The sequence below is a fragment of the Peromyscus leucopus genome, chromosome 2, assembly GCF_004664715.2.
Source record: "Peromyscus leucopus breed LL Stock chromosome 2, UCI_PerLeu_2.1, whole genome shotgun sequence".
Classification (NCBI taxonomy): Eukaryota; Metazoa; Chordata; class Mammalia; order Rodentia; family Cricetidae; genus Peromyscus; species Peromyscus leucopus.
This window is the reverse complement of record NC_051064.1, coordinates 123,423,130-123,445,278: the sequence shown is the minus strand read 5'-3', so window position 1 is coordinate 123,445,278 and position 22,149 is coordinate 123,423,130. Positions and strand designations below refer to the sequence as shown.

Below are 22,149 nucleotides of genomic sequence, written 5' to 3'. Positions count from 1 at the left end.
AGGAACTAGCAGCCTCAAGTGACTTCAAGGGCCCTTGGACACTTCCTCTCCAAGGAGCCTCTCTTGGGACCCTCAAAGTTCCCTCCTCCTAATTTTCTGCCCCACCTCCTCTTCACGGGACAAACGAAGGGACAAGATCAGAAACAGGCTGAGACATCCCTATCTCTGCAGCTACTCCTGGAAACCTTTGCTCCACACCCTGCCCGTTCCCTACAGCACCCCCACCCAGGATGTAAATTTGCTCGTGAGTTGTTGAGCCAAGTTTGGGCCTGACCCTTTTCTCCAGAAATCGGGGTCATAGGACTGACAGGTTGGGACTATAGATCAATCTTACCACTAAGTGACAGATTGCAAATACTCCACCTGGCAGCAGTGGCATTCAGCAACCCTTCCCTCAACAATAATATGCAAGCACCAACTTCCAAGTAGTTCTCTGGTTACTTGCCCTGGTAGCATCCCAGTGGGCCAGAAATACCATCTTGAGTCATTAGATGTAATATAGCCCCCAACCATTTACGACAAACATTTTTTTTTCTTGTTGAGACAAGGTCTTTCTACAGCCCTGGCTGTCCTGGAACTCTCTATATAGACCAAGCTGGTCTCAAACTCACAGAGATCTGCCTGCTTCTGCCTCCTGAGTGCTGGGATTAAAGATGTACAGTGAGTTACAAGCAAATTTTATCTTTTTGACAAAAAGAACCTTGCTTGGTGAAGTTTTGCCCAGTGTAGAAATAATGATAACAACAACAGCAATAATGAAGTACTTTATAAACTGCTTACAACAGGGGTTCTCACCCTTCCTAATGCTGCGTCGCTTTAATACAGTTCCTCATGGTGTGGGGACCCCAACCATAAAAGTATTTTTGTTGCTACTTCAAAACTGTAATTTTGCTACTGTTACAAATTTTAATGTAAATATCTGATATTTCGGGTATCTGGTATGTGACCCCCCAAAAGGGTTACAACCCACAAATTGAGAACCATTGGCTTACAGTGTGTCAAGCTCACTCTTTTAAGCATTCCATCTAATCTTCATATACTCATACCAAACCAATGAAGTAGTGTGTGTGTGTGTGTGTGTGTGTGTGTGTGTGTATGCATGTGGAGGGACAGTGTATATTCACCCATGTGCACACATGTGGGAGCCAGAGGTCAACATCTGGTGTTTTCCTCTATGGCTTTCTACCTTTTTTTTTTTTTTTTTTTTTCCTTCCAAGACAGAGTCTCTCTGTGTAGCCTTGGTTGTCCCGGAACTTGCTCTGTAGACCAGGCTGGTCTTGAACTCAGAGATACACTTACCTCTGTCTCCTGAGTGCTGGCATTAAAGACATGCACCACCCCCAACCCCCACTCTCTGAATAGGCTAGCTAGTCTTGAACAACCCTCCTGCCTCGGTCTCCTAAGTGCTGGGATAACAGGCATGCACCACCATGACAGTTACTGGGAGTCAGACTTGGGGCTTTTTGCATGCTAGACCAGCACTCTACCACCTGAACAGTATTCTTATCCTCTCTGGGACCTTTGTATATACTCTACTTCTCTTCTTCCGGAAAGGGTGGGAGATCCAGAAATTCTCTGGGGGATTACCCAGTTGCAGCCTTGCATGGATACAGAGAGGCGCAGAGCAACACAGAGAACTTACATTCATTTGTCCTTAACTGAGAGCCTGAGCTAGACCCAGAAAAGGCACTGGTGGCTAGAAGGGCAGTCCTACCATTGGACAGGTAGCTGCCTGCCCACTAGGGAGAAGTTCTTTCTCTCATGAGAAGATGGTGGCTGTGAAGAAGGGGTCCAGGTCTATGATCCAGTCTTCTGAGGCTCATAGAGCTGGTGAGGTGTCCAGAGCTCCAACAGTCACCTGAGCGCTGGGCCTAGTGGTCTGGATAGGGAGGAGGGAGAAAGGAGAATGTCTACAGGGACTAAGGGAGTCCCATGGTCAGGACTGTAGGTACCTGAAGGATAACAACCAAGTCTGTTATCAAGTTATAAAATCAAATCCCTAGTTTCTCTTTTAGTCTTCGGTGTCTCTATAGAATGGAGGTGATAAAAACACCCTAGCTCGTGTTGGGAGAAATGAGCTAGATGGTATATTCAAAGCAAAGCACTCAGCACAGTGCTTGCCCAAGACATGCTGAGTGTGTGCTAACTGGGAACTGTTGTGTCTATCCTGCTCTGACTCAGCTTACGGTGGTGAATGATTGTCTCTAGGGCCGTGTTCCCGGGCTCTGTCCTGACCAATACGGATAGAACTGAAGTTGCCAGGGGGAGCTGGACCTGAATTTATAGTGGAAGAAAACTGTGGGCAACAGAGCCAGGATTCAAAACGATTTCTACAGGCTGAAATAAGCACGATGACATTATTCTGCTGAGAGCTTGACAGCATTACACAAAGTAGAGGATGGTAAAGAACCTTGACTTGACCCCAAGCTCTGGTGCAGAGGATCTGAATGATTTAGTTAGCCACAACCTGATGGGAACTGATCACGGGAGAGAAAGTCTCTGAAGCCTAGCAGTCTTAGGCTGCATTAACAATGTGTCGTGTCCAGACTGGGGGAAATAATAGGCCTATTGTGCTGGCTTGGTCAGGCCATATCTGGAATCTTGCATTGCTACACTGACAGACTGGAATCAGGCCAGGAGGGGACCAGCCCAGCCTCAGCTCCTGAGCTCTTGTGCTAAATGCTTCCTCTACAGTTTCTTGTCGTATCCCCCAAACAACCCTGTTAGATAGGTTCCTACTTTGCACACAAGGAGGTTAACAGGATTGTCCAGGATCCACTGTAGAGCTGGTACATGGAGGTGCCTGCGGCTTTTCTGAATGGGCTCCTCTGGTGTTTGAACGTTCACTCGCTGTAGTTTAGTGAGATGTGGAAGTAAAAGAGATATAGTTTTTATTTTCAAGGAGAGCATGATCTGGCCTGGTGATTCAGATCATTTACGGGATGCTATGATTCAAGGGAGTGAAGAATTTAGGGCTGAAAGAGATCAGAGAGGACACCGTAGTCAAATCAAGACTAAAACAGGGAACAGAGACTGGGTAGGGTCATACGTCTCACAGCGGGGACATGGAGCCCCATCTGTGCCTTCTTATGGGACAGGGTTGTCACACAGCTCACAGTGGGTACAAAGAGCCTGCCTATGCCTTCTTATGGGACAGGGTAGTGTCACACGGCTCACATGGGGGACATGGAACCCCATCTGTGCCTTCTGATAGGACAGGGTCGTGTCACACGGCTCACATGGGGGACATGGAACCCCATCTGTGCCTTCTGATAGGACAGGGTCGTGTCACACGGCTCACACGCCTTCTGATGGTCTTCACCGTTTCACTGGCTTGTTTCTGTACAGCGGATGTGCCCAGATGGAATCTGCCAGGGCGCACCGGGGAGCGTGCTGTGATCATCGTGGGGGAGTCGGATCTCAATATCTCTTCCCTGCAATTTGAATTAAAAGGAAAAAAAAAAAAAAAAAAGGAGTCCGGCACAGGGAAACACAGGTCGTGTGTGTTGCCGGCCTCTGAGAATCTCAGCAGTAACTTCACTGATGAGGGAGAGCTGGACGTCACCCAGGCTGCTGGGGATCTTGGGAAGCCTGGGGTGACGTTAGCAGAGGTGGAAGAAAAGACGGCTCTTTGCTGGCAGTTACGCCTGCTCTATTTAGATGAAGGTCCTCTCTTTCAAGGACCACATTCCTCTGTATTCTCTTTCTCAAAGCTTTCCTTTTTTTTTTTTTTCTTCCTTTTTGACACAGAGGGCTTTTGGAGTCTTGTATCTCCCAGGGCTTCCTGTCTGGGAGTACATACACCCAGTCCAGCCTTCTGTAATTTATGCTGAGAGGCAGAACAGGAGAGTCATGAGTAAAGACTTAGGAACTGGACAAAACCTTCCTGGCCTGTACACTCTGTCATAACAGCTGCTCCTCTTCTCCGTGTCCCCCTTTCCTCAGCTATAAAATGGGGATAATAATAGTACCACCCTCGGATGGAGTTCGTGAGCACCCAATGAGATTGTGTTAAGCCTGTTAGGAGCTATCCATAAAAGGCTGCTGTGCCCATGACTCCTTCATATAACTTGAGAGCTTCCCTGCTGGAAAGGGCAGCCAATGGGCTGGCTGATTTTTTTTTCTCCCATTGAAAAAGGCTCCCTAGAGCTGGGCAATGGTGGCCCACACCTTTAATACCAGCACTTGGGGGGCAGAGGCAGGTGGATCTCTGTGAGTTCGAGGCCAGCTTGGTCGACATACAGAGAGAGTCCCAGGACAGGCTCCAAAACTACACAAAGAAACCCTGTCTCGAAAAGCCAAAAAAAAAAAAGAAGAGAGAGAGAGAAAGGAAGGAAGGAAGGAAGGAAGGAAGGAAGGAAGGAAGGAAGGAAGGAAGGAAGGGGGAGAGAGAGAGAGACAGAGACAGAGAGAGAGAGAGAGAGAGAGAGAGAGAGAGAGAGAGAGAAAGAAAGAAAGAAAGAAAGAAAGAAAGAAAGAAAGAAAGAAAGAAAGAAAGAAAGAAAGAAAGAAAGAAAGAAAGAAAGAGCGAGCCGATCTTGAGACATGAGAAGGGGACATTGGTAGTGAAAGTTGCAGCCTATGACCTCAGGTTTGGGGGAGGGGAGAAGCCACCTGACTCCAGACTTTAAAAGGAGGCAGATCGGGGTTCAGAAGTCATGGGCTAGCAGGCTCGACTCAGGGAGAACTCACTCTGGGGGACCTCGGGCAGGTCACTTTCAGCCTTGGGCTTCAGTTTCCTTGGGCGAGTCAGGTGGGTTTCTCAGCCTTGCTTAGGTAGTTGAGAGCACGCGTTGCCGGATGCCGGCTGTGAGAACGTGGCTGACCAGCGAGGCTCCGCCAGACGAGTAGGGCAGGCGCGTGAGGGGATTGGCTGGAAGCTCAGGACCGAACCTTTAAGAGGCGCGGAGGGGGCATGCGAGAGGAGTTTTCCTTGCCGGCGATCCTGGTTAGCTCAGTGCTGGCGAACGTGCTGGTAGCTGCGGCTGCGCCTAGGACGGGGAGACCCAGGCGAGTGCGGGCCCGCAGAACACAGGAGCATCCCGGAGTCCCGGTTCGAGACGGCGTGGCCCGCGGGTCATGGCCAAAGGAGAGGGCGCCGAGAGCGGTTCCGCGGCGGGGCTGCTCCCCACCGGCATCCTCCAAGCTAGTGAACGGCCGGTCCAGGTGAAGGTGAGGTCCCGAGAGGTGGGCACAGGGGCTTCTGGGGTAGGCCTGGTCTTGGGACACCGTGGCGGGTAACAGGGTGCGGTGAGGCTTGGAAAAAGAAGGAAGTCCAAGTGGTGCTCCGGGACCGGAGAGTGATGGAGAAAGTCTGTAGCCTCTTTGCTCAACCCTCCACTGGGTTTGCGCCAAGAGCGGTGCCGGCAACTCTGCATGGCGTGGGGCTCTCCCCAGCGCTCTAGGTTCTCCTGTGCTGAGCCACCCTAGGTTCTCTCCTTAGATCTGGAGAGCCCCCCAAAATCTGAGAGTTCCCTTGGTTCTCCACCTCTCACCCCCCTCTTTCGCCCCCTCCACTCTCACGCTTTAACTCTGAGAAGGGCCACTCAAGTTCATTCATAAGAACAAGGGCTCTGCTCTTAAAGGAGCCGCATACCGAAAGCGTTTGTGTGACTAGGAGGGTTCACATGCGCAGCGTCCCGTATGTCTCCACTCTCTTTCTCTGACCGGTCCTAGCTTTGTCGATCTATTTAACCAGCCCACGAAACCATGCGGCCCCAGGAAAGGGATCGCTGACAATAGATCTGCTTGGGAGGTGCTTAACTTTTCCTTTTAATTTTATTAACTGATCTTGGAAGGAGCGAATGAGCAATTATGCTGTTACCATGTATGAGTAATCTCTACTTTCCCCGGGCAACCTCAGCCTCCCCTAGTGCTCCACCCGGAGAAGGCCAAGCCTTGCACCTGGAGCCCTTTTCACCCCTCTCCAAGGTCCCCTAGGCGCTGGATGGGGTTTGTGTCAGGGAGCCGGAGGGTAGGACTGCTCAAGGGTTTGCCTGGAGCTGAAGATTGCCTACAGGGGCCCAGGAACTTTGGGACAGATGGAAGGAACAGCTGTGGCTGCAGCGGGCTGGGCTGGGGCCTCCCGCAGCCTTGGTGCCCTCAACCAGTAGGCAGGTGGATCCTGGTTCTTGCGGGGCGTCAGGGAAGGAGTCTGGGCTGGGCCCCCGGCAGCTTTTGGCAACAAGAGGATTTTCAGGTTGTGGCAGCTAGTGCGGGGCGGGTTCACTGCTATAACATGCTCTCTCTGGGTAACTTGGAAAGGAGCAAAGGCTGAGGACCTGGGAGAAGATTTTTATGTTTTTGTTTGTTTGTAACAGGGTTTCTCTGTGTAGTCCTGGCTGTCTAGGAACTTGCTCTGTAGACCAAGCTGGCCTCAAACTCAGAGACCTGCTTGGCTCTACCTCCCTACACCTGGCCTGGGGGACGATCTTTAAAGATGAAGGGTGATAGGTTTCCTCAAGACTCTAGGGGAGATGGGGGGGGGAGAGATAAGTCTTGAGTTTAAGGGCAACTTCCTCTGGGGTAGGGGAAGTGGGATTTCCCTAGGTGAGAACTGGGCAGGGTGGAGGAGCTGTTCCTCCTGGTTTGGTTAGCTGGAGACTAGGTTGGAGGCCAGAATCCTGGATTTGTTTTCAAGTCTTCCCTTCTCTCCCCAGAAGGAACCGAAGAAGAAGACACAGCAATTGTCCATTTGCAACAAGCTTTGTTATGCAGTTGGAGGGGCCCCATACCAGCTGACAGGCTGTGCCCTGGGGTTCTTCCTGCAGATCTACCTGCTGGATGTGGCTAAGGTGAGTGACCTGAGCGCCTGCAGGCTCCTCCAGTATCCAGAGGTGGGAAGCCGTAGGCTCTTCTTGGTAGGTTCACCCGGTTTTCCCCCGTGGTAAAACAGGACCAGAACACATTCCTTGGCTGCCACTCAGGGTCCCAGTGGATGAGGAATAAGGCTTTCGGAAGTGTCCAGGAAGGGAGTCTGTCTTTCTGCCCCAGGAACCACAGCTGGCAACTCTTCCTTGCCTGGCAGGAGCAATAGAGAGCCTGGAGGGCTAAGCAGCGGCTGTGAGGGAGAATGGGACCCGTTGGTGACGCTGTTCTTAGAAGAGACTGGCACACCATGTCCCTGGCTGGAAGACAGTCAGCTGGGTTGGCTCAGGGTTTTAGTGGATGTTGCCAGGCTCTTGGGAGAAATGTATCTCACCTTCACCTGAGAAGTGGCAGCTTGGTGGTGGGTAGGGAAACCTGAAGGTGTGGGCATGGGTTAGAGTGCCCCAGTCCTTGGGGTCTCTGATGGGGAGGGCTAGTTTGGGTGAAGCAGGGCTACTGTGTGTATTTGAGAAGCCTTGGCCAGCAGCCTGGCATCCAAAGAATTCACCCTGTCTGGATGAGAGAGTGGGAGACTGAGTAACCATGGCTCCAGGGTGCCCTCACTGGCTCTTTTCTGTGTAGCATCGCTGGGCAAGTGAGGCATATTAGTTTCCATTTGCAGGTGTGGAACACTGAGCCCCAGAAAGGACAGAAGACTCATTCAGTAGCTAGGTTTCACACAGTTCCCATGGCTGGGCCCCAAGGGGGTTGTAAATAAGAGGAACCTGCAGTTGAACATAAAATGGGGTTAGAGTAAGTAAAATGGGGTGAGTGGAGGGTAGGGGCATACAGTTCAGGAAGGTGGCCAGCTTTCTGGAGCAGGGTTTTAACAACTGGACATGGCAGCACATGCCTGTTAGCCCAGCACTTAGGAGGATGAGACAGGAGGATTGAGATTTTAAAACCAGTCTGGGACCCTGTCTCAAAAACAAAGTATAAAAAAAAAAAAAAAAATCAAGGTTTTATGGATGCGGTTGAAACCAAAAAGTCTGTACTTAGAACCTAGAGTGTTTGAAGGTGACTGGCCATTTTCTAAAAAGCATCTATAGGGCAGGCATAGTGACACACACACACACATCTGTAATCCCATCACTGGGAAGGGAGAGCCAAGAGGAGGATCCTTGCAAGTTAGACACCGGTCTAGTCTACTTACCAAGTTCTAGGCCAGTCAGGAGTACAAATGAGACCTCTCTCTCTCTCTCTCTCTCTCTCTCTCTCTCTCTCTCTCTCTCTCTCTCTCTCTCACACACACACACACACACACACACACACACACACACACACTCACAGTGTCATAGTCGGGGGAAAGTCACTGGACAGATTGCTCAGTGGTTAACTGCTTGCTGCTCTTTTCAGAGGGCCTGAGTTGTGAGTACCTGTACCAGGCCACTCAAAACCACAACTGGCTAGAACTCCAGCTTTAGGGGATCCAATGCCTCTGGCCTCCTGTATTCATTCACACACACACACACACACACACACACACACACACACATACACACACACACACACACACACAATTACATAACTTAAAATAATAAGATGAATTCTGAAAAGAAGAAGATGAAGGAAAGCATCTATAGATTCCTTTGTCCATAGCCAGGATAAAGCCTGACCTCGTAAACCGCACTATAATCCATAACTCTTGCACAGATGAGCAAACTGAGGCTCACTGTGGTTGCCCAGGGAACAGACACTAGCTCTGTTATCAGGTGGTCAGGGACTCACAACTGTGAGAAGGAAGGAAGGAAGGAAATGATTCTGTGTTCATTCTGTCTGGTGAGATGTTTTTAAGTGCAGCAGAGGGAAGATCCAGAAAAGCTTCGAACACAGTCCTACTCTGATAACACAGTTATCGGAGAAATGCTGTTGTCGTCATCATTATTATTATTACCATTATTTTGTTTTTTGAAGACTGGGTGGTCTCTATGTAGTCTTGACTGTCCTGGAACTCACTCTGTAGACCAGGCTGGCATTGAACTCACAGAGATCCATCTGCCTCTGTCTACCAGATGCTGGGGTTAAAAGCGTACACCACCATGCCCAGTTGCTGTTGTAATTATTGTTTTTTTCACAGTGTGGGGGAATCGAACCCAGCACCTCACCCATTCTAGGCAAGCAATCATGCTGTCACTGAGCTGAGCCCCTGGCTCTGCTACTGTCACTATTAAGGAAGTGAGGGAAACTGGGCAGTGGTGGCCCATGCCTTTGATCCTAGCACTTGGGAGGCAGAGGCAGGTGGGTCTCTGAGTTCAAAGCCAGCCTGGTCTACAGAGTGAGTTCCAGGACAGCCAGGGCTACACAGAGAAACCCTGTCTTGAAAAGAGAGAAAGTGAGTGAAAATGTTTAAGATCCAGGTGGGAGCAGGTCTCCACCGCCTGGCTGACAGCGAGGAAATCCCTGCTGAGGTGAATGTCGTCTTTGGCCTCTTCCCCACCGCAGGTGGACCCACTCCCTGCTTCCATTATCCTTTTTGTGGGCCGAGCCTGGGATGCCTTCACTGACCCTCTGGTGGGCTTCTGCATCAGCAAATCCTCCTGGACCCGCCTGGGCCGCCTCATGCCCTGGTAAGTAGAGACGCTCCTTCACAGAGCAGAAGGCGAGGCTTTCCGGTCTATTTGTCCGTCAGTCCTTCTGTCTCTTGTCACAGGCTTCAGGGGACGAGGTGACACAAAAGCTCAAAGGTGTTGAAACCCCGAAACCCCAAGCTGAGGCCTTAGCTGCCCCAGACGTTGGTCACTGGGACACCTAGCCAGTTCATTTCTGAGCTGGCCCAAGTGACGTTGGTTCCCCTCCCTCAGCTCAGGGAGGTCCTCTCACTCACTTTGGTGAAGCTGGAATCCTCAGTTCTCCCACCCGTCACTTCTGTAGTGGCAGAAGCTCATCTTCAGAACAGTTGGGGGGTTGCCTGGGTTTCAGTGGCGGCGGCGGCCGGCGTTACTTAGAGCTGTGTTGTCTGGAGCAAGTTACTTACCATCTCTGAACCTTAGGGAAAATAGAGGTAGGGTGAGGATTTTAGTATGTAAACCACTCAGAATAATGCCTGGCAGGTCTTGATACCCAATTTGACGTTCCTTCAAGGTGGTTAATGGTAGGACATGGGTAGGGGCAATACTGAGAATGAGATTGTTCCTTGAGTCTATTCAGCCTCAGCCTGTGTGGAACAAGGTTGGGGGAGGCAGTTGCCGTAGATCAGACCGTGATGGAGCGGCACAAGACAGGCCAAGCCCGGGCTCTGGTTCCCTCCAGGACATCCTGCTTCAGGGGGTGGGGGGGTGTACCCCTTTCATCTCCAGCCCATCCAAGCTTAAGTGGGCGCCTTCCTGCCCCAGGGGCGCCCATACCTGGTCTCCGGCCTTCAAAGCTCTTCCAGCAGCCTCTGCACCTCCACGGTTTCCTTTCCCACGAGGCCCCCCACCCACCCCAATCCTGCCAGCCCCTGGCAAAAGCCCAGCTTGGAGCCTTTGATCCAGGCTTCATGGCCAAGGGGATGGAGGGGAGGGCAGGAGAGAGCCTCCTTTACCTGGGCAAGCTGCTCAGGGAGCTCTGAGCGCCAGCCTGTGAGACTTGGCCCTGTGCCGGCCTCCTGGCAGCTGGTGGAGGGCGGGGCCCCGCTCCCACATCGCCTCATGAGGCCCAGCCAATAGGAGGCCGCTGTCGGATGCCCTGCCTCACAGGGTTACTCCCAGTCACATCGGGTTCCTAGGCCGGCAGAGCTGTTCAGCGGCCTGCCTAAGAGGATGGGGAGTTTGAGGGAGGCTGAGAAGGAGCCCTGTTCTCTGAGGAGACAACGTGGAGGGGGTGGAAGGAGGAGGAGGAGGAGGAGGAGGAGGAGGAGAGGACCAGCAAGGCTTCCCTGTAGGAGGGAGGTCTGAGGACTTTTACTTGGTCAGTGTGACAGCTACTCCAGGAGAGTTGCTGGGGACCCCTTAGGCTGCTTTCTGGGGGGCAAGTGCCTGGGCGTGTGTCAGAATACACGTGGGATGGCTCATAGGCTGAGGGGCGCTTGTGTTCACCCCAGGCTGCATCTCCTCTCGCCCAGAGAGACCAGCAAGAGTCTGGGTCTGTCAGGGTTGGTTAGTGCTAGCCAGGTCTCCTCCCAGATGTTAGGGCAGTTCCGAGCCCAATCCCCTCCTGCAGACCGCAAAGGTGCTGGCACTCTCTTTCCCAGGACTTCCTAAGGCCCCCCTGTGAGACCCCGTCGGCAGGGTCACATGGAGGTGCAGCAGGCTGCCCCTGAGGTTGGTTGCCAGGCATTGCCCACTTGTGGCCCTGGCCTGTAGTGGTTCCCGAAGACCTCTTCTCCTGTCGAGCCTTCCTGATATGATCACAGCAAACACTTTACTGTCCCAAGTACTGTTCAACATTTTTTCTGTCAACTCACTTGAGACTCGAGCCTACTTCAACCCCCAGAGTTGAAGTCCTCACACTTGCCTGTGAGGTGTCCCCTTTCTCCACCTTATCTCCCGATTCCATCTCTCTTGCTCACTGCACTCCAGCCCACGGGCCCTGCTGTTCCATACTCCTGTCCCAGGACCTTTGCACAGACTGTCCCCTGCCTGGGCCCACACTTGCCTCAGAGGTCTGTAATGCAGACTCTGACCATATCCACGCCTTCTCAGTTACTGCCCTCTCAGCCAGCTGTGAACTGCGCCTGCAGTCTCCTGGCTACTAGCCTGTTTTAGTCTCTACAGCTTCAGCCTCCTCAAGCCTGCTTCCTTTTCTCCACAGCATTTACCGCCGTTCAGTATGTTATAACTGTATAAACACTATTCACCTTATTTATGGATTTATTTGTGGTAGAACTCAAATGTAGGGCCTTGCCCATGCCAGGCAAGCGTTCTTCAGCCTTGATCTTTGTTTGGTTGTGTTCTTTGAAGACTAGGTTTCCTGTAGCCCAGGCTGGCCTCCAGCTCATGGTTCTCCACCTCCTAAATGTTCAGATGATAGTCATGTACCAACACCTCCAGCTCAAGCCTTGTTTGGTTTGGTTTGTTTTTTGAGACAGGGTCTCACTATGTAGCCCTGGCTGCCCTGCAACTTGTTATGTAGACCAGGTTACCCTCAGACTACAGAAATACACCTGCTTCTGCCCCTTGAAAGCAGAGAACATGAGGCCAGCCTGGTCTGCATGATTACATAGAGAGACCTTGTCTCAAAAAAATGAAAAAATATATATATATATATATATATGTGTGTGTGTGTGTGTGTGTGTGTGTGTGTGTGTGTGTGTGTGTGTGTTTTGCTTGCATGTACACCTGTGCCTGGTACCTGAGGAGGTCAGAAGAGGACTTTGGATCTCTTGGAAACTGGAGTTATGAATGGTTATGAGCTGCCATGTGGGTACTGAAAATTTAACCTAAAAACCAAAAACAGATCTCACTAAGTAGCCCAGGTTGACTTTGAACTCACAATCTTTTTGCCTCTGTCTCTTGATTGTGGGGACTCTAGTCCTGCACCAATCTGCCCAGCAAGTTGTAACCTTTGTTGTTGTTCCAGATAGGGTCTCTCTCTGTAGCTCTGGCTGTCCTGGAACTCACTCTGTAGACCAGGTTGGCCTCAAACTCACAGAGATCCACCTGCCTCTGCCTCCCCAGTGCTGGGATTAAAGTCACCTGGCTTACCGTAAACTTTTGAGGTGTCTGGTAAAGTAGCGTTAAGCATATTTACATCCTTGTGTGACCATCATGGCCTCCCGTCCCATTATTTTTTATTGTTGCTATTTTTCTGCAAAGCCCTGACTATCCTGAAATTCGATTTGTAGACCAGGCTGGCTTTGAACTCAGAAGTCTGCCTGCCTCTGCTTCCCAAGTGTCGGGATTAAAGGCGTGCGCCACTACTGCCTGGCACATCCCAATACTTTTTCATCTTTTCAAACCAAAACTTTGAGTTCATCAAAAGATAATCCCTACTTCCCCCTCCACCTATCAATCTGTCAACCACTTTTTGTTTTGTTTTGTTCAAGGAGGGTATGTAGTGGTGGTGGTGGTGAGGTGTGTGTGTGTGTGTGTGTGTGTGTGTGTGTGTGTGTGTGTGTGAACAACTTTCAGGAGTTGATTCTTTCTGCCATATGGGTTCTGTGGATTTGAACTCAGGTCATGAGGCACAGTAAGTGCCCTTAGGAGCGGATGTATCTTCCATATGAAACTATGGATTTGGTGGAGCCCCCGGCCCCCCCCCCCATAAGTTAAACTGTACAATACTTGTCTTTTAGACACTTGGCCATTCCTCAAGGTTCTCTGTTGTAATATGTGTCAGGAATTTCATTTTTAGGGTTGAATAGCATGTAATTTATGTTGTTTACCGACTAGACTGTACGTTCTGTAAGAGCAATGGTATCTTTTTCTTCACAGATACATCTTCAACAGTCAGAATAGTTCCTAGCACATCACCGAGCTCCATAAATATCTGAGTAAATGTTGAATGTAGGCAGTGTACTATTTCTTATTTTCATTTTATATGTGAGGAAATGAGTCTCAGAGAAGTTAAATAATTTGCTGAAGACTAAGGTTTTTTTTTTTTTTTAGACTAAGTTTTTATAGTGACAGACTCAGAATTGGACCCCAGAAGTGTATGTAACTCAGGGCCTTCCTCTTTTTAAAAATATTTATTGTGAGTGTTGGGGCGGGGCATGTCTGCAGACACATGGGCAGGCCACAGTACATGTGGAGGCAGAGGACAATTTGTGGGAGTCGGTTCCCTCCTTCCGCCATGCGTGTTCCGGGGAAGGGTATCAGGCTGTCAGGTCTGGCAGCAAACGCTCCTACCCACTGAGCCGTCTTGCTGGCCTGGGGCCTTCTTCCGTTTAACTTTGTATTCCGCTTCCTGTGCTAACGCTGTGAAGTTGATCCGTCCTGATAGGTTGGACTCACATGGGAGCCAGACATTTGTCCCCCATCCTCCTTACAGTTCTGTGACTGGGTCCAGTCCTCTTCCGCGGACCCTCTCTCCTCCTTCACCAGATGCTGGCCTCTCCCACCCACTCTAGCTTCCCTGTGTGTATACAAATGAAGCATGGAGGGCAGAGGACAGGTGCTAGAATGTCCCTTTCACTGGGACTCCTGCTCCAGGAAAGACATGCATGAGACTCGGAGTCTGACCCCCATGCTCCTTGCTCTCGACCCCTTCAAGCTCCTTGCTCAAGATTTTGGTCCAGGAAGTTGCCCTCTTCGGTCCTCCGGGCACCGCCATCAGTCTCTTCCCCTGAGGCTCTGGGTTGGGAGGGTTCAGAGTAGAAACTTCCTTCTCTGTTGATGGGCACCCGTGGAACAGATTTGGGCTCTTAGAATCCTCCTGCCTCCGCTCAGACCTTTCTTTCCCTTCCTCAGGATCATCTTCTCCACTCCCCTGGCCATCATCGCCTACTTCCTCATCTGGTTCGTGCCCGACTTCCCACTAGGGATGGAAAGGTCCCATGGGTTCCTCTGGTACCTGCTTTTCTACTGCCTTTTTGAGACACTGGTCACGGTGAGTGTGGGCTCTTCCCCTTGGTACCTTGGTGAGGGGTAGGGTCAAGGGCCATCCCTGGGGGCCTCTCTGCATGTCTCTTCATCCATCTGACTGGCCGAGAGCTTCTCTTCCACAACAGTGTTTCCACGTCCCCTACTCAGCACTCACCATGTTCATCAGCACGGAGCAGAGTGAGCGAGATTCCGCAACTGCCTATAGTGAGTGCCTCCTCGTCCCTCCCTGTCCCCCCTCGTCCCTCCCAGTCCCTCCCTGTCCGCTGGGCCCTACCCACAGGGGCCCTGGACCTCTCTGCTCCCAGCCCCCTCCCACACCTTGGACTTTGTGGGCCCAGCTCTTTGCTCTACTCTTCAGTGTGTGTGTGTGTGTGTGTGTGTGTGTGTGTGTGTGTGTGTGTAGTAAACCCCCCTCCCTCTGTCCCCTGTCTCTCTGTGGTGCTGGGGACTGACCCCAGAGCCTTATGTTTACTAAGCAGTCACTTAACCATTGAATTCTATCCCCAGACCATGAAAGCATGTTAAAAAAAAAATAACTCAATCCCTTTATTGCTCAAGTGAGACCCAGAGGGGTACAGGGACTGGTCTGAAGGTTACACAGAGAAAAGCCATGAATGTCATCCTCCTGCCCCGTAGCTCAACTCACCTGGAGCCAAGAGTGGCTCCCGTATGACTCTCCTCCCTGGGCCGACAGGCCATGTGGCACATCTAAAACGACCCTTCCCCTGCCTAGGGATGACTGTGGAGGTGCTGGGCACAGTGATAGGCACAGCGATCCAAGGACAAATTGTGGGCCAAGCCAACGCGCCTTGTCTCCAGGACCACAATGCCTCTGTAGTGGCCTCAGAAGTTGTCAATCGTACACAGAGCACCACCTCCCTCAAAGAAACGGTGAGGCCCCTGGCAGGGCAGGGGTTGGTTTATCGGGGGGGGGGGGGATGACAAATGGGGTGCTTTGCAGTTGTCCTAAATGCAGTAACAGTAGCTAGTGTCTATTAATTAGTGGGCGTCTGGTAAATGTAAATATTAGTACGTATATATCTACCCACTTTATGGACAAGGAAAGTGAAGGCTGGGAGGCTGAGTAGCTTGTCTAGGGTCCCGGTGGGTTGCAGGGGTGGGGGAAGACTTGGGCTGTGGGCTCACACACTACGTAGCCTGGCCGTGTAACATTTTGTATACTTGGACTTAGCCCAGCCTTGGGAAGCAACAGCAGGTCCAGGATGACCGTCCTGGTTCACAGATGGAGACAGTGAGGCCCCCACAGGAGAAAGGCCTGGCCTGAGACCGTGGAGTGGGGCTGCTGGGCTGAGATCAGACTGACCCTGTCTCTGTATGTCATAGCAAAATGCATACCTGCTGGCAGCAGGGATCATCGCCTCCATCTACGTCATCTGCGCGGTCATTCTGGTCCTAGGCGTGCGAGAGCAGCGAGGTGAGATGCTGCCTGGGAGGGTTCAGCCCACAGCCCGGGGAGCAGAACCCCTCCTGCCCGGTCCTCGGGCTTCGGGAGGGACCTCTGCTCCCTCCTCACGATCCTTTCCGGTTCATAGAACCCTACGAGGCCCAGCAGGCTGAGTCGATGCCCTTCTTCCAGGGCCTCCGGCTGGTCATGAGTCATGGCCCCTATGTCAAGCTCATCGCAGGCTTCCTTTTCACCTCCCTGGCTTTCATGGTGAGTGGGTGGGGCCTGAGATGCTCATCCTCAGAGCGGGTCCGATGGGAGTGGAGTTGGAGAAGATTTGGCTTGTGGTGAAGCTGGGGGGGGGGCAGGTAGGAGGAAGTGGGGCAAGTAGGGGGTCTCTGGGATCCCTAAGTCACCTTCTTCCTTTCGTTTCCTTGTCCTGCCCCATCTCCCAGCTGGTGGAGGGCAACTTCGCCTTGTTCTGCACCTATACCTTGGGTTTCCGAAACGAGTTCCAGAACCTCCTCCTGGCCATCATGGTGAGTACAGGGCACATGGTTAGCTGACGAATGGGTCTTTGGACAGTCAGAGGGTCCCTTCAGGCTGGTCCCTAGTCGTGAAGGGATGAAGGAGGTTTCCCTGGAGCTCACCTGCAATCGCTTAGGGAGGGTTATGAAAGGAGGATTTGAGGCTGGATGGTTACTGTGCCCAGCACAGGAAAAACAAGGACGCCAACAACTTTGTGCAGCTTTGCATTCAGAGTTATGAAAAACCCGGAGGATGGCTTGCTCTCGGCTCCCCCGGGAAGCCATCAGACATGCCTGTCAACTTCCTCGAGGCCAGTGGTGACCTGGAAAGGGCAGGGAGGTTCTCTGCAGCCATAACCCACCTCCTCCACCGTTTTTGTCGCTCACAGCTCTCGGCCACATTCACCATCCCCATCTGGCAGTGGTTCCTAACGCGCTTTGGCAAGAAGACAGCTGTATATGTGGGGATCTCAGTGAGTGGGGCTCAAGGGGGGGGGGGAGCTGGGATTGCGTCGGGTCTGTGGGGAGGGGCTTGCAGATGGGAGCCGCCCAGCTGACCCACCTTCCTCATTCTCCGTCCTAGTCAGCAGTCCCCTTTCTCATCTTGGTGGCCCTCATGAAGAGTAATCTAATCGTCACGTACGTGGTGGCCATCGCGGCGGGGGTCAGCGTCGCAGCTGCTTTCTTGCTGCCCTGGTAGGTAGATACAGGCTCCCCGAGTTTCTTCCCCGAGGCGACCCCCTCCACTTGGGGAGTGTGCTCTGGTGGCTTCTCCCCTGCCTTTCTATGGGTCTGGGATGAGGTGGGTCTGCAATCCCCAGAAGGCAGTTCCTTCCCACGGACACGGATACCACATGAACGGGCTGGTGGCTGGGTGGGGGTAACTCACGGCTGCCACCACCCCTCTGCCTAGGTCCATGCTGCCCGACGTCATCGATGACTTCCACCTGAAGCACCCTCACTCCCCTGGCACGGAGCCCATCTTCTTTTCCTTCTACGTCTTCTTCACCAAGTTCGCCTCTGGAGTCTCCCTGGGGGTCTCCACCCTCAGTCTTGAGTGAGTGGCCTGTGAGTCTTGGGCAAGGCTGGGGCCAGGGGCAGGGTCCAGGCACTCCGTCCTCACCCCTCCTTGCCCACTGGGTCCCACAGCTTTGCAGAGTACCAGACACAGGGGTGCTCCCAGCCAGAACAGGTCAAGTTTACACTGAAGATGCTGGTGACCATGGCTCCCATCATCCTCATCCTCCTGGGCTTGCTGCTCTTCAAGCTGTACCCCATCGACGAGGAGAAGCGGCGACAGAATAAGAAAGCTCTGCAGGCTCTCCGGTGAGGGGGGGAGGGAGGGTGTGTGTGTGTGTGTGTGTGTGTGTGTGTGTGTGTGTGTGTGTGTGAATGTGTGTCTGTGTGTGACAGTGTGTGAGTATGAGTGTGTGAGTGTGAATGTGTGTGTGTGTGAGTGTGTATGTGAGTGTGTGTATGTGTGTGAGTTTGAATGTATGTGTGTGCGTGTGTCTGTGTGTGAATGTGTGTGTGTGACAGTGTGTGAGTATGAGTGTGTGAGTGTGTGAGTGTGAATGTGTATGTGTGAGTATGAGTGTGTGTGAGTGTGAATGTGTGTGTATGTGAGTGTGTATGTGAGTGTGTATATGTGTGTGAGTTTGTGAATGTGTGTGTGTGTGCGCGCGCGCGCGCTTGCGCAAATCTAAGTTCTCAACTTATGCCACTGGTGGACAGATCCAGAAAATGCTTAGCTACACGCTAGGTACCACATTGACTACTTCTGTATATATTTACTCAATAAGCAACAAGCACTTTCTGAGTGCCAGCATTGTGGTAGGAAAAACAAAACCAAAAAACAAACAAACAGAAAATGGCCAGGCTTGGTGACACATGCCTTTAATTCCAGAACTCTAGGAGGCAGCCAGGTCTACAGAGTGCATTCCAAGATAGCCTGGGCTATGTAGAGAGACCCTGTCTCTAAAACCAAACAAAACTCCCTGTCCTGAAGGAGCTTGTGTTTAGAAGTATGCTTTCAGGACAGCCCCCCACTCCTTCCACACACACACCCCCGCAACCCACCCCCACACTCCCCACACCCACACCCACACCTTCTAACATGCCCATCCTTAGGCAGCTGAGGTGTTTTGGTTTTTTGAGGCAGGGTCTTATTTAGCTCAGGCTGGTTGTGCAGCCAAGGCTAACCTGGCCCTGCCTCCTAAGTACTGGGGTGACAGCCGCCACTCCCATGGCAAGATTCTTACGATTCCTATCCTGCAGATGAAGAAAACTGAAGTTTGGCCAGGAACTGTGGATAAGGCTTTGAGCCCTGCCCTGTGTTCTAGCTGTAACCTGTACCCTCCTGGCAAACAGGTCCTCTGGCGTGGCCAGAAATGATAGGGCGGGGTGGAGTGACTCTTGCTACCTTGTCAGCCAGCCAGAGCCAATGGCTCTCTGAGGTTTGCGGTGGCCTCCTTCGTTCAGCACGAACAGCAACCAGGAGTTTCTGGGCCGACCGTAGGAGTGAGCAAGCTGTCCTGTGGTGTAGACAAGACTGACAGCTGGCTTGAACTCCAGGGCCAAGCTTCCTAAGGCAGGTGGCAGCGGAGGAGGGTGAAGACGCTTCCTCTAAGCTGTCCTTTCTGTTGCAGAGACGAAGCCAGCAGCTCAGGCTGCTCAGACACAGACTCCACAGAGCTGGCCAGCATTCTCTAGGACCTGCCGTGTGACCTGAAGCCACCACACAAAGGACCTGGGGCACCAGGTGGCATGAGGCACAGGATCTTTTTTGTCCTCGCACTGAACTGCTGTTCTTCCTGTGTCAAGACACGGACCAAGGACTGGACGGAGGGCCGAGCAGCCCAGGACATGTGTGCTCACTGCAGGGCTGGCCGTTCCGTCCCTCCTCACTGCCTGCCCACAGGGCCAAGCCCTAGGACTGCTACTGTGAATATTTGATGCCAAGGACTGACTGAGGCTAGCTCAGGACACTAATGTAGAAACGTTTTATACAGAGACTAATTAATAACTTAATGACTGTGTACATAGTGATGTGTGTATGTATATGTCTGTGAGCTATTAATGTTATTAATTTTCATAAAAACTGGAGAACAGAGCTTCCCGCTTCCTTCTATGTTCTTAGCCATCCATGGTGAGACCCAGATAGCCAATGGGCTCACAAAGGCCCCGGGCCAGTGAGTGTACCTGAGGGTACAATAGCAGCCTTGGCTGACATTTACTCTGTACCAAGTGCCTTAGGCTGGTTTGGCACACAGTTCATGGTGATCTCATTGAACCTGTGGGACTCCTGTGTCATGGCAGGACTGGCCCTGTCTTAAAGAGAAAAAACTGAAAACCCAAGCTCTAGCATTAAAAGAGGTGTGTGGCTAGGTGGCGGCGCACGCCTTTAATCCCAGCACTTGGGAGGCAGAGCCAGATCCAGGTGGATCTCTGTGAGTTCGAGGCCAGCCTGGTCTACAGAGTGAGATCCAGGACAGGCACCAAAACTACACAGAGAAACCCTGTCTCGAAAAAAAAAAAAAAAAAAAAAAAAAAAAAAAAAAAGGTGTGGCTAAAGTCACATGGTGAAGAGTGACGTAAGTGGAGCTCCGTCCCATCTCTGTGAGAATCTTAGCACTTTAACCACTGCTTCCTGCGCCCCCATGTGTGAGAAGGGCTAAGGACACAGCAGCAGGCCACTGTTCTGTCTGTCACCGTGTGTATACCTGAGCCTGTGGGGCTAGGTGTACTGGTTGGGGGGTCTGTCGTGTCCCTGGAGACCTTTCCCTTCACTGTCGTTAGTGATGCTGAAGGTGGGGACTGTATGTGTCTAGGTGTGGGTACTGGGTAGTGGCCTGGCTCTGGTGGGGAAAGGCCCTGGTTAAAGTATTTGTCCCATTCCCGCTGCGTAAACATTCCCACTGTAGCCACGTCAAGTTACGCTTGCTTGTACCATCTTATAAATTCCTGAAAAACTTAATAGTTGGCTTTTACAAGTTTGCAAGGGTCACCCTGCCATACCACTGGGTTGCACATGCCAGGTCAGCCTCCAAAAACACAAGGAAGTAAAGCTGGCGGGACCAGGAGTGACTAGTCCAACCTCCTTGTTTCCCACACAGGTAAATGAGAGCCTGAGAGAAGTGTTGGGACTATTTGGTATTGCTTGGCCTTTGAATTCGGGCTCTGTTGTTACAGATAAACTTTTGGTACATGTTTTAGTATACATGTTCACGCACACTAATTCATTCAGTCATGAGTTCCCTACAAGGAAGGTACTGTTATTACTCTGGCTTTGCAGATAAGGAAACCAAGGCCTGGGGAAGCTGAGTGACTTAACAAAGGTCATTAATAGGTGGGTGGGTTGACTTAAGTCCAAGCTGGTTGGCTGTAGGCCCTACGTCTTTCGCCATTTTAAATGATGACTAGTTGGATTCTGCTAGGCCAATCCCGTGGCCTTTGTAACTGCTGTCTTCAGTCAGGCCCCTGGCAAGACGGGCCCCCCCCCCCCCGGGGCCTAGGCTGGCCCCTGCATCTGGAGTACTCAGGGGTTGTTATAATGTTCACACAGGCCCCCTCCTGTTTCCTTCCCTCGATTCTAACCAATAACTACCAAGGTTTGTCCTTGTTTTCTATTTTTGTTTTCTTTTTTTGGCACTCCTGGGGATCAAACCCAGGACTTTGCTTGAGCTAAGCAAATGCTCGGTTACTGTAACACACCCATAGCCCAAGGCTTATCTTTAACACAGTAATAATGATGATGATGACGACGACGACGATGATGATGATGATGTGCATATCGTTCAATAGAGTGCTTGTCTGCCACGTATGAGGCACTATGTTCAATTCCCGGTGCTGCAAAAAACAAACAAACAAAAAAAAAAAACCCACAAAAATTAAATTTGTGAGTTTGCTCCTTTTCTATTGCTACAATTATTTCTCAGATCTCTGCTCACCTGGGCCTTCATGCAGCTGCTCCCTGGGAATGTCTATGGCCCTGCAAACCCCCGGCCCCCACACAGCCTGAGATCCGGATGCAGTCCTTTCTTTAACCCACCTCTTGATCCCAGAATACTCTCCTATACTACTTGCAAGTGCTCACCCAACAGGTCTTGGTTCCAGCAAGCCTCCATGAGGTGGTTCTGCTCCCTAAGCCAGCTCCAGAGCCTTACCTCCCTTATGGTCACATAGTCTGTGGTTCAAAATGGTAGGGTGGGCATGTGGGACTGAATGAGTGAGTGAGAGCCCACTGGAGAATGCTTAGGTTAAGGCCAGACCAGGTTCCTACTGACCCTCTCCTGTCTGGCTAGCCCCCCAAATGCTCTATTAAACACATAACCCTGTCTCTCTTCAGTTCTGTGAGCCTTTCTTGTCAAAAGCCCTCTTCTGTATTCATAGGAGTGACTTGGCCGGATACAGAACATAGCGAGAGGGGGAAGTGATCTAGGATTCCAGAAAGCTGTCCTTACTCCAGAAATCTCACTAATGACCTTCAGGGGCATTGACTACCCCAGGCCCTTCTAGAGCCCTCCCACTTCTCCATCCATTGGAAGACATGCTGTGTGGCTTCCATCAGTCTGGATCCCGCATTACTGCAGCCGCCTCTGTCTTTTCCCAGGTCCTTGTCCCCAACTATTTAACATTCCCCCCTTCAACTCCCACCACTGCAGAGGACCAGGTGTGCTTTTGGCGCCACCTACTGGGAGATAAGTACAAGACCTCCACATTGTTAAAAAAAAAAAAAAAGTACAGATCAGTCATTGATCTGAGATATTATTCCATATACACAGTGAGTCTGTCATAGGTCATGCACCTGCTAGGCTCTAAGGACTTTGGTGTACAACCACAGAGCTTGAATTCTTGGTGGAGAAGCACAGTGACTAGACAGGATGTA

The 22,149-nt window shown here is 51.5% G+C and overlaps 1 protein-coding gene and 1 long non-coding RNA gene across 4 annotated transcripts; one reads left to right on the top strand and one right to left on the bottom strand.

The window, feature by feature from the left end:
• The first annotated feature begins 4,923 nt into the window (after positions 1–4,923).
• On the top strand, positions 4,924–19,375 carry Mfsd2a (major facilitator superfamily domain containing 2A). Of its 2 annotated transcripts, none has more exons than XM_028854505.2 (14): positions 4,924–5,172; positions 6,660–6,794; positions 9,310–9,434; positions 14,196–14,334; positions 14,456–14,534; positions 15,064–15,221; positions 15,675–15,765; positions 15,884–16,005; positions 16,191–16,274; positions 16,652–16,735; positions 16,846–16,958; positions 17,176–17,319; positions 17,412–17,588; positions 18,911–19,375. In XM_028854505.2, exons 1-14 carry the CDS (start codon positions 5,080–5,082, stop codon positions 18,972–18,974), a joined length of 1,608 nt encoding a protein of 535 aa, XP_028710338.1. In that variant the 5' UTR covers positions 4,924–5,079; the 3' UTR covers positions 18,975–19,375. The 2 variants fall into 2 exon arrangements, with proteins under 2 accessions (XP_028710338.1, XP_028710339.1); XM_028854506.2 differs by having other exon boundaries at positions 5,068–5,172; positions 6,663–6,794.
• Positions 6,794–10,445, bottom strand: LOC119087446. Of its 2 annotated transcripts, none has more exons than XR_005090900.1 (3): positions 10,212–10,445; positions 9,692–9,852; positions 6,794–7,592 (listed from the first exon to the last, which is right to left on the bottom strand). It is a non-coding gene; the product is annotated as an uncharacterized LOC119087446 (long non-coding RNA). The 2 variants fall into 2 exon arrangements; XR_005090899.1 differs by having other exon boundaries at positions 6,794–7,060.
• Positions 19,376–22,149: the final 2,774 nt, after the last annotated feature.